A 19,674-nucleotide genomic window follows, 5' to 3' on the forward strand; every position below is an offset into this window, starting at 1 on the left:
GCTGGTCATATAATTAGAATATCATGAAAAAGTTGATTTATTTCAGTAATTCCATTCAAAAAGTGAAACTTGTATAATGTATACATTCATTCCACACAGACTGATATATTTCAAGTGTTTATTTCTTTTAATTTTGATGATTATAACTGACAACTAATGAAAACCCCAAATTCAGTATCTCAGAAAATTAGAATATTGTGAAAAGGTGCAATATTGAAGACACCTGGTGCCACACTCTAATCAGCTAATTAACTCAAAACACCTGCAAAGGCCTTTAAATGGTCTCTCAGTCTAGTTCTGTAGGCTACACAATCTTGGGGAAGACTGCTGAATTGACAGTTGTCCAAAAGACGACCATTGACACCTTGCACAAAGAGGGCAAGACACAAAAGGTCATTGCTAAAGAGGCTGGCTGTTCACAGAGCTCTGTGTCCAAGCACATTAATAGAGAGGCGAAGGGAAGGAAAAGATGTGGTAGAAAAAAGTGTACAAGCAATAGGGATAACCGCACCCTGGAGAGGATTGTGAAACAAAACCCATTCAAAAATGTGGGGGACATTCACAAAGAATGGACTGCAGCTGGAGTCAGTGCTTCAAGAACCACCACGCACCGACGTATGCAAGACATGGGTTTCAGCTGTCGCATTCCTTGTGTCAAGCCACTCTTGAACAAGAGACAGCGTCAGAAGCGTCTTGCCTGGGCTGAAGACAAAAAGCACTGGACTGCTGCTGAGTGGTCCAAAGTTATGTTCTCTGATGAAAGTAAATTTTGCATTTCCTTTGGAAATCAAGGTCCCAGAGTCTGGAGGAAGAGAGGAGAGGCACAGAATCCATGTTGCTTGAGGTCTAGTGTAAAATTTCCACAGTCAGTGATGGTTTGGGGTGCCATGTCATCTGCTGGTGTTGGTCCACTGTGTTTTCTGAGGTCCAAGGTCAATGCAGCCATCTACCAGGAAGTTTTAGAGCACTTCATGCTTCCTGCTGCTGACCAACTTTATGGAGATGCAGATTTCATTTTCCAACAGGACTTGGCACCTGCACACAGTGCCAAAGCTACCAGTACCTGGTTTAAGGACCATGGTATCCCTGTTCTTGATTGGCCAGCAAACTCGCCTGACCTTAACCCCATAGAAAATCTATGGGGTATTGTGAAGAGGAAGATGCGACATGCCAGACCCAACAACGCAGAAGAGCTGAAGGCCACTATCAGAGCAACCTGGGCTCTCATACCACCTGAGCAGTGCCACAGACTGATCGACTCCATGCCACACTGCATTGCTGCAGTAATTCAGGCAAAAGGAGCCCCAACTAAGTATTGAGTGCTGTACATGCTCATACTTTTCATGTTCATACTTTTCAGTTGGCCAACATTTCTAAAAATCCTTTTTTTGTATTGGTCTTCAGTAATATTCTAATTTTCTGAGATACTGAATTTGGGGTTTTCATTAGTTGTCAGTTATAATCATCACAATTAAAAGAAAGAAACACTTGAAATATATCAGTCTGTGTGGAATGAATGTATACATTATACAAGTTTATTACTGAAATAAATCAACTTTTTCATGATATTCTAATTATATGACCAGCACCTGTATTTGCCTTCTCTCAAAACGTCAGAGGTACATACAGACACATGACACAATGCACCATTAAAAACGTACATTTAACAATATATATGATACAAAAGTGCAAATAGGATCAGTAAGTTACATAAATAGTAAAAGAAGGGTCATCTTATAAATACAGCAGTGTTCCCTGATACAGCTCAAACTGAGTGTAATGGATCTAAGGCATATACTTACAGTTCATACATACATGTTTAGAAAATTCTATATATAGTGTCAGACATATTGCTGAGTTGTGTCTGTGACTCGCCAGTCACCTTCCCTGCAATGTTGACAATCTTGAAGAGCTTGTTTTTGCTCTTTGCACTCAAGCTGCCGTGAGGATGTTACACCGTTTAAAAACATACACAAAAAGATGTGAAGGTTCCCCAGGCAGTGTTAGACCTCTAACAGGTTTATGGAGCTGATTTTCTGTGTGCGGGTTCCTGTTTTGTTTATCTTGTGATGTGATACCTGCTAATGGTTTCACACTATTCCACGTATCTACAGGTGATGGTAACACACTGAGATTTGCAGCAATGTGCCAACAAAGGCGGGGAGGAAGAAGACTGGTGGCGAGTAAACACGGATGAATATAAAAAGAGCCGTCGCACACATCCGAAAAATGAAGAAGGTGCTGGACTAAAAGAATTAAACTAAACAAAGAAAGGTCCGCCAGGACGCCATTTTTAAAGCTCCACACAGGAACCTGTGTGGAGCTTTAAAAATGGCGTCCTCAGCTGTACGTCACTCCATGATGATGGAATAAATGGACCTAAAAGGGGAGCTGAAGTGTGCGGACTTTTCTTTGTTTGTTTAGAGTAAACACGGATGCAAACAAACCAGGATGTAAAATACTTTTAAAGAATTGGCTTTACAAATGTTTCATGAGGACAGAGGTGTCCAAGATTACACTTACTTTAATATTCTATGTATATGTGACGCCCACATGCATTTATTTCTGTTTTCTTAAATACTGTTTGCCTGGTCACCTGTTCTCCAGTCCCCATCATCATTTCCTTCGGGATGGCACAGATCTGACTGTCTATCTTCAGCACTTTCTGCTCCTCCTCCATCACACGGACGTGAAGCACCCGGAAGTTTGTTCCACCGAGATCCAGCGCAAGGAAGTCGCCTTTCTCTGCCGGAGAGGAAACAACGGACTGATTGATCAAGAGGCAAAGGTAGTATGTGCTTTTATTCTGCAGTTAGAAATCTAATAAAACTGGGTATTGTGGTGGTTGAAAAATAGAAATACTAATTATAAAACACTAATTTCAAATCAATAATGTTTTTGTGTCTTCAATACAAAAAGCTATTGCGCTCTACTGTCTTCTCTTTGTGTCTGCTAATGTTGAAATGCTAATGCTAATGCTAAATATAAAATATAAATCTACAAATAAAAATGTGAAATCTCTAAAAAAGAAAAGACAAAGCTGCACAGTGTTTTAAAACAAAGAGGAGGGAATGTGCAAATTTTCACAAAGTGACGTTACATTAAATGATTGTTAAAATATGATCAGTAATATAAACTTACCTGTCCCATCTGGAATGGCCCTGACGAAAGTGGGCAGCATCTTGACGGCCGCCCTGTGGTGAGTGTGTTTCCCCAACCCTCGAATCAGATCTTTCCTCAGGCGAGCGGAAACCTCCTGCAGCTTCTCCATAGACAGATGGAATTGATCCAGGTAGCCCTGCACCTGCAGAGAGAGAAGCAAACATTGTAATGTATAAAATGGACTTTTCTGACATGAATGTGTTTGATTTTATTTTATTTGATATTGCTTTATTGTCAGAAAAAAAAATCTGACAGTTGTCTTGTGTCTCAGGAGGTAGACTGTTTCACATAAATACAAGATAAATAAGAATAAATAAAAAATTACAAACATTAAATAAGACATTACAAAATGTGGATGCAGTGCAGTATATATATTTTATATATATTTAAAAGACAAAACAGGTTTCACATCATTTATCCATAAGATGGCAGTGTTTCCTCAAAATCTAAAGCATCAAACCAGAGTCACCCTGAAAAACTTGACACAGCGTTTGAAGTGGAATAAAACAGTGTGCTGGTGTCTGATTGCCTTCAAAAAGTTTCCTCATGTATCCTGCAGTGTTATCTTCCTCTGTTGGGTTCATTGTCATTTTTACTACGCTGCACTTCAGGTCACACCTGTGCAATGTGATTCCCAGTTAAATCAGAACGATGTCGTCCTTCCACTTATTACACAGCACATGCTTTTTAAGAACTCTGTGGCCACTTAAATAAAGCTGATGACGATCTTATGTCACTACCAGGAGTGCTAAATCACACCTGAGGATCCTTAAAACAGAGGGAATTCCTGAGCTGAAAGAAGCGGCAGATTTGACACAGTTGTCACTTGGGATGACATCACGTTTTGTCAATGGACTTCCTCATTATGTCTGAAGTGATTTGTTGACAGGTGGAATGTGTGATTCATCAGCAGATATGAATGAACGGAGATGGACAGATATGTTGCTGCTGTAATGTCAGCTACAGGAAGGCCTAGGCACTGCTATTCTCTTTTGAGCCCAGTTTGTTTTAGCCTATTCTTGTTTAAAAGTACGTCGAACTAGATATTACCGGCTCCTGTGAGGCATCTTTCTTCTATGATTTATGAGTGTATTTATGGATTCTCGATAGACATCAGAGATGATGAAATACTCAAGTCACACTGAATGATGTCATTATGTGTTTAGAAGTGACTGAGTCATGACTTTGAGAAGGAGTGTGATTTCTGACTCAAAGCATTTGTGCAAATTATTTTACTGTACATTAGAAGTCATTCACCCACTGAGTAATCCTCTGACATCGCCTGGTTGACTTAACATCAGTCAGAAATCATACAAAATATGAGGAATTTTATTTCACAAATTCTACATATTCTCACTTTATGTTTGGATATTCAATGGCAGTTCATATGGTGGTCTGTTATAACGTACGTCCTGCAGTAACATCACGTTACACCAGATAGGAATAAAAACACAGTAATAAAAAGATATGTTTGTGTCTCTGTTACATGAAATGTTTGAGGCTCCGCAGGAAGAGGCCTGGCTGGCACAACATGTTTTGGTCCCCTAGAGATGCCAACAACAATTCTCATTTCTCTTCCTGTTTTCCGCTTCCTTTGGCTGGACTGCACACATTTTAAAAGCTGGGAAAATGTAATGTACCAAACTGCTTTTGTATTTGTACATGGACACATAGCGCTCCACAGTGTGGCATTTATTTCACATCTGTAACCTCCTATTTAAACCAAAAGTAAACGATCAAATCTAAGGTTTAAGACTTGTTTTCTTGTTTTTGTTGTGTTTTGTTTTGTTGTGTTTTTTGTTCGGGTAACATGTAGCAGACATAAGGAGGAAGAGGAGTATAGGACACATCATCCAGATATGATGTGCAGCTTCCTGTACCGTTTCTATGGAGGGCCTCTGTTGTGTTGGCTGTTTTGGCACTCCCAACAAAGTGAACTTCCTTTCTGGATAATAAAGTCAACTTTGAACTTGAGCACAAGAGCAGCTCTGTTATATAAAGAGTTATGGAGAAAAATGATTCATAATTGCATTTTGATTAAGGCCACAGAGAATGCAATTCTGGGTAAAAAAACTGCTCACATGCTTTCAGAGGAACAAACATATCTTCTTAACTTTTTGCACAGGTGCCTTGGTAACCGTAAAATGCTCTTTTCTGTGTGTGAAATATTAATAATGATATTAGTTTTTAAATGTCAAATGTGACATGTGATGTGAGGGGTGGCTGCAACCCAATTCCTAGAATAAATGATGGTGTCATATCACGAACACTTGACATTTGTACGTTATTATGAACCAGATATAGAGAAACTATGTTTCAACAGTGCTGGTTAATGTGTGGTTAGGTTTAGACATAAATAACACTCAGTTATGGTTGGAAAAGACCATACGTTTGGCTTAAAATACCCACATTGGTTGGCACAAAGGCCGCTGGAAAAGCAGGGACCAATTGGTAAAAAAACCACGGCTTTTCGTGGCCCTACCCGGCTGGAAACACCTCAGTGTCTATGTAAAAAACAGCCACTTCCCATGTCACCATCCCCGGTGGAAACACAGCAACGGATCTTTAAAAAACAACCACGTTTGGAGGCTAAAAAGGAGCTGAAAATGCATTGTTGGTCTTGAATGGTGGTTTGTGGCTTGGCAGGCGTCATGCCTGAATATTATGTCACTTTACAATGTATCTGTGGTTTGCAGAAACGTACAGTGCCAACATCTTCTTCTGGTGACTGGGCTGGGAGGGCGCATGGAGGGAAAATTGCTTTAACAGGGTGATCTGTTTTTTGTTTGTTTTTTTAAAAAAGGGAATTGAGTTATTTAGATGATCAATACAAAAACTATGTGATACATATTACATGTATAACTTATTTGTGTTCATTTCAATCACAGAAAAAATGAAGCTCAGAGGATCAGAAAGTTAGCATACAAACGAGGAAGATCATCTTGACCTGTGCATACCAGAGTGTATGAGGCTCAATAGTGAAGGAAGATTAGAGAGAGTCTCTGTATAATGGGGAGCCTGGCACCACGGTGCATCCCAACCAATCAGGAGGAGTGTAGCTTGAAAGTTTTAAAAAGGATGCCAGGAGAAATGTTCCTGGTCTGCACTCTCAATCCACACTTCCAGATCTGTGTTATGCTGCTCTGCAAATCCGAAGAATAAAAAACTTCTATCTATTGATGGCTATTTATTTTAAGTTCAAGAACAGTAAACAGAGGTAAGAAAAAACACGACAGTGGCTGTGCTTAGGCGCAGCTGAGAATTGAGCTAAATGCTAACAACATTTTACAGCTCTGACACACCAAGCCTATAGTTGGCTGTTGGTAAGCGTATATCATCCTAGTTTTTGCAGTGTATCCTGCACCATTGCACTAGTCAGCCCTTGTCGGCCCTTGTCAGACAAATCAGCATGTTGAATCGGTGTCTGCGCCTTCTGAGCCAGTTAATGAAATCACCGTTACTGGCAGTCTAGCTCAGCACGCGAGAAGAGAGAAGGAAGTGAGGAAAGTAAACAAAAGGCTAAAGTCAAGAGGGCGTTAGCTTGAAACAAACTAATTATATTAGGTAAGATTTTTTTAGCCACTGGGCTCTTTAGCATAAACACTTTGTAATTTGTGTCATTGTCGGCTTTGTTCTTTCAACATCAGGTTGTGATGCCAGTGTGCTCACTGGTTAATTGGCGTCTTGAATCCGTCACAACAGCCAGCTAGTTCTTTGATGTTGGTTTGGTGTGTCTGGGCCTTCAGGTGTATAGACTCAGGGGCTGTGTCGTGCCACATAAATGTTGTATTCTTTTATATTTTGTGATGTGTGTTACACCTTGATCCCAGAAAAACACTCTCTTATTCTGCCCTACACAGAGATGTATTGTAAAACAGCAACAAACTGGACTGATTGATTTTTCCTGTTGCTGGTTCAGATTCTGTTCTCACAGTGACGTACTGGTATGCTTTGTTTTCCACAGTAGTTTTTTGTATCTGTGTCCTCATCAGGTCAAATGAACCAAACTAAACCCTCCTTAATCCAATTTAAGGTAAGTTTACTTTGTGCTGTAGGTAAATAAAAACACCCTAAAAACTGTGTGGGTGTGTTTGTAAAATGTGTCTGGGCAGGATGTGTGTTTGTGTGTTGCTATACATCCAAGTTTCAACATGGAGGCTCAGAGCAGATCACAAACAGAACCAGTTTCACCACAGTCTATCAGTGGTGTGATGGTATCATGCTGAATATTTCCCCTTGGCAGGCTGGCTGGCTTTTTCTCACGTGTTCTTTACTGTCAGCGTCTGAAATACCTCAGACAAGTTTCAACAGTCCTGCTGCTGCTGATACCCACGAAAAATCTGATTCCCTGGCAGAGTGGGGCAGGAGCTGTGGGAAATTAATGTTAGCTGGAATTCTTGTTAAAAGGTATCATTTCATCTAGTGATTGGGTCAGTTATTGGCATGTCACATGGGTAAACTAAGCATTTTGGGTAGCAAGCTTCAGCTAATCTGATCGGCACACTCCTAATTAATTAAACCTTTGTTAAACCCAGCTCCCCTTAGTTACTGTTGTCGTTTAGTCTATGGTTTTATGGTGTTTATTTACCATCAAAATTTGGGTCTTGCAGGCTTCTCATTTCTAGCCGACAACCATCAATATAATCAGCTGAAATATTATCTTTGGCTGGCAGATGTATCTGCTATAGCTAGCATCTTGGCTAACAGGTCTCCTAATGGCCACTTGAGGCTTGCTCCAGAAGCGAGTCAATCCTCATAGACCCCCATGTTAAACTGCCCAACTTTTCAGCAGAAACAAACATGTTTACAGCCTGGATCGAAAAACGGTGTTAGTCTCCATCTCTAATTTTGACATTGATGCACAGGGAGTAAATTTTTACATAATTCACCATTTAGAGCATCCTGTGGGGGTTGCTCCGGGAGTATGGGGTTGGTGGCCCCTTGCTAAACGCCATCCAGTCCCTGTACCGAAGGAGCATGAGTCTGGTTCGCGTGGCCAGCAGTAAGTCGGACCTGTTCCCAGTGAGAGTTGGACTCCGCCATGGCTGCCCTTTGTCACCGGTTCTGTTCATAACTTTCATGGACAGAATTTCTAGGCGCAGCCGAGTGGTGGAGGGAGTCAGGTTCGGTGACGGGAGAATCTTGTCCCTGCTTTTTGCGGATGACATGGTCCTCCTAGCTCTATCGAACAGTGACCTCCAGTTCTTGCTAGGACGGTTTGCACCTGAGTGTGAAGCGGCTGGGATGAGAATCAGCACCTCTAAGTCTGAGGCCATGGTCCTCAGCTGGAAAAGGGTGGATTGCCCGCTCCAGGTCGGGGAGGAGGTCCTGCCTCAGGTGGAGGAGTTTAAGTATCTTGGGGTCTTGTTCACGAGTGAGGGTAGGATGGAGCGGGAGATTGACAGGTGGATTGGGGCGGTGTCAGCAGTGATGCAGGCGCTGAACCGGTCCGTTGTGGTGAAGAAGGAGCTTAGCCAGAAAGCGGAGCACTCGATTTACCGGTCGATCTACGTTCCAACCCTCACCTATGGTCACGAGCTCTGGGTGGTGACCGAAAGAATCGAGAGGAGCCAGTTGAGGTGGTTCCGGGCATGAGTTTCCTCCCAGGACACGCTGGAGGGCTGGGCCTGGAGGGACTCGATCCGGCTGGCCTGGGAACGCCTCAGGGTTCCCTCGGAAGAGCTGACAGAAGTGGCTGGGGAGAGGACTGTCTGGGCTTCTTTGCTGAGGCTGCTGCCCCTGCGACCCAGACCCGGATAAGCGGAGGACAACGATTACGAGTATGAGAATTCACCATTTACACTGTTTTCATTTTATTAAAGCTTAAAGTTATGCATATTTGGGGCGTCGGTGGCTTAGTGGTGGAGCAGGCGCCCCATGTACAAGGCTGTTGCCGCAGCGGCCCGGGTTCGAATCCAGCCTGTGGCCCTTTGCTGCATGTCATCCCCCCTTCTCTCTCTCCCCCTTTCACGCTTACCTGTCCTGTCCATTAAAGGCAAAATGCTCAAAAAAATATCTTAAAAAAAAAAAATTTATGCATATTTAAGGGCAGGGTGGTTTGAGCGATAGGCTGTCTCCGACGGATCCACCCCTTGCTCCTTCACACCTCCACCCTCGTCCAAATACGGTCACTTCTGGCTCCAAAAAAACAAGATGGCGACAGCTAAAATGCTGAACTAGAGGATTCAAAACGGAAGTCCAAAACCAATGGGTGACATCGCAGTAGATACGTGCATTATTCTATACAGTATGTGGTTGAAAGCTCCTCATCCAGAGGACTTTAATGAATCCAACTAACTGTAAAAAGCATCCTATCTATATAAGAGCCTAGACATGATGGCTATAATGCTAACAGACTGAAGCTAAAGCTAATGGGCCCCAGGTTAAAAGTCCTCAGTGAATCATGGAGAAAACGCGAAAATAAACAGACAGCATGTATTCCAGGGGAGAGCTGGTCACACAGTATTATTAAAACACCAGTGAATTTTTTTCTAACTTTGTTCGGATGCTAACTAAAGACACACGCTACATATTAAAACCCACCATCTTACAAAATACAAAAAAGTAAAAGCCACTTAAAAATACACGTCAGCTTTACTTTTACATAAAAGTTCAACTTCAGCACGTTCTTTTATTTAATTCATTCATCTTTTTTGTTCCTTTTAAATACATATTTTATTTGTCATCCCTTGTTTTTGATTTTGCTACTTTGTGCATCTAGTTTTGTGCATCTGTCACCTACAGTATATGAAATGCACTATATAAATAAAGTTATCTTATCCTTCTTATTGTTATTAGCCTTCTATTAGCACAGATGTAGCAGCCCCATATGGTTTGTGTGATGCTCTTTAAACTGAACCTAGTTCCAGCACCAGCACCAGCACCAGGACCAGGACCAGGAGCCTCTCTGCAGAAACTAACAATAAGTGTAAATAAAGCATAGTGCACATTACTCCACGCTGTTTGCTTTTCTTCTTTCAATGACTTACAGTAATTTTCCAGGGGCGTGTTTGTTCAGGCCTCGTCTCGCTCTTACTCTGTAGCATTAAACTCTTTCTTCACCCCCGTCTCTCACATGATCATCTCTTATTCTTTGTCTCATGTCCATACATGCTTGTTGCAGTCGTTACCTAAACGAAGCCGTGACTAACTTCATTCCTTCACCATGACTCTAAAGGGCTGAGCTTTAAAAATGCATACATTGTAGTGGCTTGGGCCAACCTGTTATATACAGTAAATCACTGTACAAACATGCACAGTAATTATAAACCAGTGGTAGAGGAAGTACTCAGATCTTTTACTTATGTGAAGGTAGCAATACAACAGTGCAGAAATACTATTAAAAGTAAAAGCTCTGCATTTAAAATTTGACTAGCAGCAAAATGTATGAAGTATGATGTCTTTACAGTGTGTAAGTAGAGTTACTTCACAATAGTTCATCTACAATACAATCAGTCAATAATGCTTAATATTCTGTAAACTGATATTCTTATCTTCAAAGTAACTACAGCTGTCAGATAAATGTAGTGGAGTATAAAGTACTGTATTTGCCTCCAAAATGTAGCGGAGTAAAAGTAGAAAGTAATATTAAAATATTGGATAATGAGTACTGATGTGTCAGTGTGAACATCATTCTGATATTGCAGCTGGTAAATACGGGGCTAAGTTAAATCTATTTACACGCATAATATCATCATGTATTTGTTGATTATACTTTGCATTATCATCTGAAATAAATGTAGTGAAGTAAAACTAATCATATTTGCCTCTGAGTTGTAGTGGAGTATATCTATAGGGTAGCAGAAAATAAAAATAATAGAGTAAAGTGCAAGTACACCAACATTGTATTTGAGTGCAGTAGTTGAGTAAATGTACTTCAGGGTTCTGAAATAAATGTAATGAAGTAAAACTAATCATATTTCATTTCATAGGGTAGCAGAAAATAAAAATAATAGAGTAAAGTGCAAGTACACCAACATTGTATTTGAGTGCAGTAGTTGAGTAAATGTACTTCAGGGTTCATGGTTGACTCAGAAAAATCTGCAGGAGGTTTTCTAGGAATAAAGAGGAGTGTTTAGTGTGACTCTTGCACTTGTCCAAAAATTTGTGAACTTGCGATCATAAATCTGAAAACTGGAAGTCCTCTATTGCAAAATGAAGGTATAAAATGTCTTTGCTACTGTTCATCTGTCACTGAATGATCCTGTGACTGAACCTCCCGTCTGAATCACACTGATATAAACACCGGGATTTCCTAATCTCAGTATCCTCCCAGCAGCAGCACTGACTTACTACAGCCGACTGTTTCCTCCCACCGTGAGTAACAAGACAGAGCCGGAATGTTATGAATGACGTTACGATTGACTTTATACACAATCACACTGATGCAGTCACTTTGACAGCCAGATTTCCACGAGTTGGTGACACAGTTCTTTGTAGGCAACGCATTTTTATTTTTGTTTCTTCTCAGTCAACGTGGGTAAAATCACGTCTTCATATGTGGCTGTGTATAAAGGCTGTATGCCAACAGCTGTCTGTATTTGAATTATAGTTTTTGTGCATAACCTTTGGTCAGCAATAAAAGAGGTATTCAGTGTACTAAAGTAATGTAGCAGTACCTCAGGGTAAAGGTGCTCCACTAAGTAAAAGTTTTGCAATCAAAATCTTACTTTAGTAAAAGTACAAAACAACTATCAACAAAATGTATGTAAGTAAAAGTACTTATTAGGCAGCATAATGACACTGTGACATCATATCATTGGATTATAAGTACACATGCAGCATTAATGTGAAGCTAATTTTGACTACTTTTTATACGGTTATTGTTTCATCTACTACAATTCATTATCATTATTCTTTATATGTAAAACCTGCTCTTTAAAGTAACTGTAGCTGTCAGATAAATGTAGTGAAGTAGAAGTATAAATTATCATAACATGGAAATACTAAAGTAGAGTACAAGTACCTCAAAATTATACTTAAGTACAAACATGAGTAAATGTAGAATGTAGTTGCTTTGCTTCACTGCCTTGTGACATCGCTCTCCGTTTTTTTTTTTTACATCTTTACTTTTCTTTTTGAATTTTATTTTTATGTATGTTTATATGATTTTTTTCCCCAGTAAAGCCTGGATTTGTTTATGTTGTTGTTTATTGTATAAAAAAAAATAAATAAAGAAGAAGAAGTATTCTTACTTTTTGTTTTTGTGTTTGGCATATGTTGCCCAATTTAAAAACTCATGAATCAAAGGGCCGGTTTGCATCGCTGCAGTGACACTTCATGCTGTGGTGTCTGAGCTAATATTGTCGTCTGTGCTGCTAGTTGGCAGAATTCAAACAAACGACAAACATGTTTTCTCCTCAGGTGACACGTACCTTACTGAGCGTCTCTGGAGGGATGCCGTGGTGCAGCGTAGAATTGTCTCTGCCCATTTTGGCCTTCTTGGAAATCTGCGTGTTGTACTTGCCGTTTGCCTCTGTGGTGCTCATCTGGACAGAAAAAGTTAAAGGGTAAGTTCACGCATATTGCAAAACACAGCTATAGTCTAATGTAGTAGCATAAAGCCATGTGAATAGTCACCACCTTAATGCATTACAGGTGAGGTAATTTTGGTGGGAGTTTAATAATCACATTCGAACAAGACTAAGTCTGCAGCCATGCTCGCTGCTATGTAAGACGTAGCCTACTAAATGAACTAAATGCTAAATCAGCATGCTAACACAGTCACAGTGGCAATGCAAACATGCTGATGTTTATCAGGAATACTGTTTACCATGTTCACCATGTTACGTTAGTGTTAGCATGCTAACATGTATGCTGCTAATCAGCACTAAACACTAAAGCACATTTGACATGCTGGTATCTAATGTTTTTAGTGAGCTCAGTTTCACATTGTGGCGCAGACAGTTTTCCCCTCTGGTGGGCGTGGCTTTTGAGAGTATGATGCCTCGCACTCGATGAGAGTTTCACTTTAAAAGTGAAACATGACAGAGTTTTGTGTTGATGTTCAAACTGATATTCGATCCTGTGTGATAAATTGCTGGCAAAATTTAAAATATATTTTGTTAGCATTCAACGGTTAGCCGACGGCTAACAGGAGATGTAACCTTTCTGCTAAATATTAGCCAACTGACTTGAGAGAAAGCAAGGAGACAATAAATTATTAAACTATACATTATTTTCACGTTTTGTTCCACGATATAGAACATGTCAGCAAATACGCCACCCATGACTTGTGAAGCTTTTCTGTGTCTTAAAAAAGGCGGTTGCTAACAAGTGGCTAAATGAGACTACAAAATGTCGTCACACCGACCATGGCTTTACAGCCTCGTTGTGGTGGGGATTTTAATTCATGTGACTATAATGCAGTTCGTTTAATGTTAGCATTTCACTTCTGGTGATTGGCGAAATTTGCAACAAACAGTCATGATTCCAAGACGATGAATCCTACTTACTTTGGTGATCCTCTGACATTTCCTCTAGTGCATCACGACGTCAATTTGTTTTATTTCTATTTTCACTAGAAGTCTTGTACTGCATTACTTTAATATACAGTACAGGCCAAAAGTTTGGACACACCTTCTCATTCAATGTGTTTTCTTTATTTTCATGACTATTTACATTGTAGATTCTCACTGAAGGCATCAAAACTATGAATGAACACATGTGGAGTTATGTACTTAACAAAAAAAAGGTGAAATAACTGAAAACATGTTTTATATTCTAGTTTCTTCAAAATAGCCACCCTTTGCTCTGATTACTGCTTTGCACACTCTTGGCATTCTCTCCATGAGCTTCAAGAGGTAGTCACCTGAAATGGTTTCCACTTCACAGGTGTGCCTTATCAGGGTTAATTAGTGGAATTTCTTGCTTTATCAATGGGGTTGGGACCATCAGTTGTGTTGTGCAGAAGTCAGGTTAATACACAGCCGACAGCCCTATTGGACAACTGTTAAAATTCATATTATGGCAAGAACCAATCAGCTAACTAAAGAAAAACGAGTGGCTATCATTACTTTAAGAAATGAAGGTCAGTCAGTCTGGAAAATTGCAAAAACTTTAAATGTGTCCCCAAGTGGAGTCGCAAAAACCATCAAGCGCTACAACGAAACTGGCACACATGAGGACCGACCCAGGAAAGGAAGACCAAGAGTCACCTCTGCTTCTGAGGATAAGTTCATCCGAGTCACCAGCCTCAGAAATGGCAAGTTAACAGCAGCTCAGATCAGAGACCAGATGAATGCCACACAGAGTTCTAGCAGCAGACCCATCTCTAGAACAACTGTTAAGAGGAGACTGCGCGAATCAGGCCTTCATGGTCAAATAGCTGCTAGGAAACCACTGCTAAGGAGAGGCAACAAGCAGAAGAGATTTGTTTGGGCCAAGAAACACAAGGAATGGACATTAGACCAGTGGAAATCTGTGCTTTGGTCTGATGAGTTCAAATTTGAGATCTTTGGTTCCAACCGCCGTGTCTTTGTGAGACGCAGAAAAGGTGAACGGATGGATTCCACATGCCTGGTTCCCACTGTGAAGCATGGAGGAGGAGGTGTGATGGTGTGGGGGTGTTTTGCTGGTGACACTGTTGGGGATTTATTCAAAATTGAAGGCACACTGAACCAGCATGGCTACCACAGCATCCTGCAGCGACATGCCATCCCATCCCGTTTGCGTTTAGTTGGACGATCATTTATTTTTCAACAGGACAATGACCCCAAACACACCTCCAGGCTGTGTAAGGGCTATTTGACCAAGAAGGAGAGTGATGGAGTGCTGCGGCAGATGACCTGGCCTCCACAATCACCGGACCTGAACCCAATCGAGATGGTTTGGGGTGAGCTGGACCGCAGAGTGAAGGCAAAGGGGCCAACAAGTGCTAAACACCTCTGGGAACTCCTTCAAGACTGTTGGAAAACCATTTCAGGTGACTACCTCTTGAAGCTCATGGAGAGAATGCCAAGAGTGTGCAAAGCAGTAATCAGAGCAAAGGGTGGCTATTTTGAAGAAACTAGAATATAAAACATGTTTTCAGTTATTTCACCTTTTTTTGTTAAGTACATAACTCCACGTGTTCATTCATAGTTTTGATGCCTTCAGTGAGAATCTACAATGTAAATAGTCATGAAAATAAAGAAAAAGCATCGAATGAGAAGGTGTGTCCAAACTTTTGGCCTGTACTGTATGATTGGTTCTGGCATCTTTTTAGAGGACTTACTTGGCAGCTGGATAGTAAGAGGAAGTAAGAGGACACTGTTTGGGGATCTTTCTGTGAATAAATCAAACTGAAACTATAAAAATGACACCCTTAAGGCCACCTGGATACATTTCTTTGTCTTTGAGAATTTAAGACTTGTTTTGTTGTTTTAGATGCATGGGAGTTTAAAAGTCAGCTGAAATGGTGCACTTACATGCCGTCATATTTCCTCATCAATCCCTAATCACAAGTTGCAGTAAACAAATATCCCAGAATCCTTTTTTGTCAAGATCATGTGGCTTCACAGTATAAAGTGAACAAACAGTAATAAGTTACATATAAAAGGGGAACAATTTCTTATTTCACTTCCACCTGCTGTTCATCATCTGACTGATCCCAGGACACTGTCATATATCTAACAAATACAAATACAAGCCAAAATCAAGTTCACACATTAGTGCATCCAACTAGTGTGTCAACATAACACGGTGGTTAGGCATGAAAAGAGAGGGAGCTGTGACCAGAGAATATCATCATGCTAATGTATGTATTTTACATGAGGTACTATTGTGGGAACTGCACTGTCATCTGACCTCAATCTTTGGAGTCACATTGGAGAGTGCACTTGTTGACTGACGGCAACTACTTCCACCTTCGGCCGTTGAACTCCTGAACTTTAATAATCTAATCAACATGGAATTAGTTGAATAGAGAGTCTGAATTAAAGGGATAGTGCACCCAAAAATGAAAATTCAGCCATTATCTACTCACCCATATGCCGAGGGAGGCTCAGGTGAAGTTTTAGAGTCCTCACATCACTTGCAGAGATCCAAGGGGAGAGGAGGTAGCAACACAACTCCACCTAATGGAGGCGTTTGAATCTGGGGCGCCGTCAGCCTCCATTAGGTGGATTAGGCCTCCCTCGGCATATGGGTGAGTAGATAATGGCTGAAGTTTCATTTTTGGGTGCACTATCCCTTTAAGACTACAACTACGTAAGTAAGTAAAAATTTAAAATTCATTCAGTGGGCTTTGAGAAACAGAGTTTTACTCACATAAATCAGTGGAAATTATCTAAAACTGAATAACAAAAATTGTAAATTGGCAACAGCTTTGACCTCCATGCCAAATTTCAGTCTCAGGGCAAAACCTAAAGTGTAGGGGAGTTTTTGCAGAACGAGCAAGCGAGCTATAGTGCTGCTAGTCGCATCAAAAAATAAATATTTGTCTAGCCAACAGCTGCTTAGCAAACACATGCAGTTGATAATTGGTGTCTTTTACATTTGGTTGAGGACACTGATCATCCAACAGGCCCACAGAGATGGTGATCCGGTCACTCTTTTATATTGTTTTCATGTGCAGAACCATTCCTTCACTTTTTACAAGCTTATGTGAGGACACTGGTGTCTTTCAAATAAGGAAATTTATCAGTCATTTCAGCCACCATGACTATAAGGGGCCTGTGTTAGAATATATATCTACCATCTGTCAAATAGAAAACATCCTCTAACCTCTGCTGACAGCTTTAAAGCCACACTAATACAAATTCTTCACAGTGTTGACAGTGTGTCAAAGGTGTTGATTCTGCTTTGCTCAGCGTGTTCGTTTGGTTTTATCGACCACAAACTCCACTATGATCCAGATTTAGTTGCCACAGCTGTTTTTCAATGTGTCAGATACACGTTTAATCAACTTTTAGGTAAATAAGTATTGGTATATTATAAACTGTGAGGTTTGGGAGTCCTGGGCCAGAAAATTTTAAGCATTAAACACTTAATTTCCAGCATTCAGGTGAATTTTTATGCTCCAATATGAGTTTTTTTTCTGTGTCAATTTATGGTGTGAATGTCTTTAACTTAGTCGAAGTCCTCTGTTACTTGGGTTTATTGGGAAGGACAAACGCACATGTTCTAAATGTTGAGGCGGATCTTTCACCTGTGTTTAATCCAAAATCTAGACATTAATGATAATTATCCAATAATATAAAATTGACAGGAGCCATTCTGCATAATGGGCAGTTTAACTTACTTTAAGCTCATTTCGTTGCTATTACTTCTACATTCTTTTTACTAAAGTAAAAGTTAAAGTACTTCTACTAGTCCTACTACACCTATAATGACTGTACTTGTTTCAGCATCACTCAGGTCACTAAACCACTGAAGACACCCTGAACACAAGCCACAAATGTTGTGACATCTGCAACATCAGGGGAAGCTCCATCAGATGACAACACTCTGGATTAAGTTTATGTTGTGTTTTGGGCGGAGTGTCTCCTTCAGCTCATAGAACAGGAAACACAGTGGACCTTTGTCTCTGCCTCTTAAAGACAGAAGTTCATGTCACACTTGAGTATCTGCCACAGCCCCTGCCAGCATAATTAAACATCTGTAACACTCACTTTTCTTCCAACAGGATGCAGTTTATGAAGGTCGAACACGCCCTGTCACAGTTTCACCTGAGCAGGAACAGAACATTAGACAGCTTAGCTTTTTCTTTTCTTCCACAGCTGAGAGGTGAAATTTCAACTTTAAAATAACTTGAATTGACGAGATTATCACATGTAAAGTTTATCCAAAATCTCATCTGTAACCTGACACACAGTGTAGCTGGTCACTGGGAGAGCAGCCAAAAAACTGAGCCACTTTAATAAACTTTGAAGGAGCATTTCAGGTTTCTGAAGGCACCAGAAACACACATCAGAGACAGTTTGATCATGAGCTGTTAATAAAAGGCCAATAAAAGATAGAATCATACAGAAGGAAATACAGCTAACGGTTTCAAAACTGAGGCTCAGGAGGGTAATTTAAAAAGGCAGCAAAGGGTCTCAGGTGAGATGGAGCTGATTTGCAGAGCTGCTGTTCAACATTTACAGAAAGTAATGAGAGTTTTCAATGAGCAACAACTCAACTTTGAAAACTAAAGACAGGACAGTAAATCCTCCACACCTCTGGTGATTTCATGAGCTTAGGCTGTATTTACATGGACCTGTTTGCTGATCAAACAGCTGCCTTCCTCCCTTTTACCTCTCTCTTAACAGCTCATCTCACATGTAAAGACAAGTTGTTATCTTTGCACACCGAAGAAGCACAAGCAGTGAAGTAGACTAACTCACCTTTGCGTACCGCGCTGCTCCGCTCGACCTGACACGAGTCAACTTCCTTAGTGAATAAGAAGAGAGTGTGAGAGCTCAGTTTGTGTTTACACCCACTCCATCTGAAGGATTCGTGTCGCAACACCGGTGAGGCGCGCGTCTTGTAGTCCAAGCTGACAGATGGTGGATGTCGGGGTGCGGCACTCATGTTTTACGCGCGGCGGCACAGATCCGAACAACTGATCGAACCGACTCTAACATCCACAGCCGAGCTTCACCGAGAGGACACCGTGTTGTTGTTGTGATTTAGTCCAAATGAAGCTGAGGGAGAGCTCGTGCAGTTTGCAGCAGCAGGTGTCTCCCTGCGCGTAAAGGCGCATGAGAGGGATCACTTCACCCCAAAATACATCCCACTTAAATTCGGTGTCAATATCGCTGCTTTAAAATTCAGTTAGAGCTGCGACTTTCTTCACAAAACTACAGTGGTGTAATGTAATTAAGTATATTTACTCAAGTACAAATTTTAAGGGTGCTTAAGGCTTTCCTTTGCGTGCCACTTTATACTTCTACTTCACAATATTTCAGAGGCAAATATTCTGTTTTTGACCGCATTTCTAGAGTCATTGTTATAATGTAGATTATATAGATATATATATATCAACAAATGAATTATGATGTATTATTGCAGGTGCAGATTAAACCCTTTGAATCCCCAGTGTGACTTGCGCACAAGTAGAATTTTAAATGCAGGACTTTAACCTGTAACAGTATTTCTACATTGTACAATTATCTCAGAAAGACCTGAGTATTTCTCCTACCAATGCCATTTCTTTGTGTGAAGTGGAGGTGCAAACACTTAATTTGTCATTTTAAACCTTGTGCTAACAAACTCTAGTATAGTTCAATGGCCCAGTATTCAAGTGCTGCAGTACACGGAGTACTCAGTGGATCTGATCTTAGCCTGAAACTGAGAGGTTGTGGCAGTTTTTCCTGTTCAGGGATTAGAGCAATGTCTCTTAGGCTTTTACTGCTCCTACTTTAACTACACGCTCATGATACTTCTGTACTTTTACTATTGATACTTTGAGTACATGCAGCTTATAATACTTAAAACAAGTCGACATGGATGAAGTCCTTTAAGTGCCCAAATTTGAACACCAACTCCACCTGCTCAGCGCTTCATATTTTCTTTAACACTCCATTTTAATTATTTAAATATCTGTATTAC

The 19,674-nt window shown here is 40.6% G+C and overlaps 1 protein-coding gene across 1 annotated transcript in view; it reads right to left on the minus strand.

Annotated features, from left to right (window-relative positions):
* Positions 1-18,726, minus strand: part of LOC125897900 (hexokinase-4-like) — a 36,390-nt gene extending 17,664 nt beyond the window's left edge. Inside the window, exons 1-5 of the mRNA XM_049591372.1 lie at positions 18,468-18,726; positions 17,754-17,810; positions 12,537-12,650; positions 3,142-3,304; positions 2,597-2,745 (exon numbers count right to left, since the gene is read on the minus strand). Coding sequence (XP_049447329.1) covers positions 2,597-2,745; positions 3,142-3,304; positions 12,537-12,650 — 426 coding nt within the window. The 5' untranslated portion in view covers positions 17,754-17,810; positions 18,468-18,726. The remainder of the gene's footprint in view (positions 1-2,596; positions 2,746-3,141; positions 3,305-12,536; positions 12,651-17,753; positions 17,811-18,467) is intronic.
* Between the last annotated feature and the right edge of the window lie 948 nt (positions 18,727-19,674).

This window comes from Epinephelus fuscoguttatus, linkage group LG12 (assembly GCF_011397635.1).
Source record: "Epinephelus fuscoguttatus linkage group LG12, E.fuscoguttatus.final_Chr_v1".
Taxonomy (NCBI): Eukaryota; Metazoa; Chordata; class Actinopteri; order Perciformes; family Serranidae; genus Epinephelus; species Epinephelus fuscoguttatus.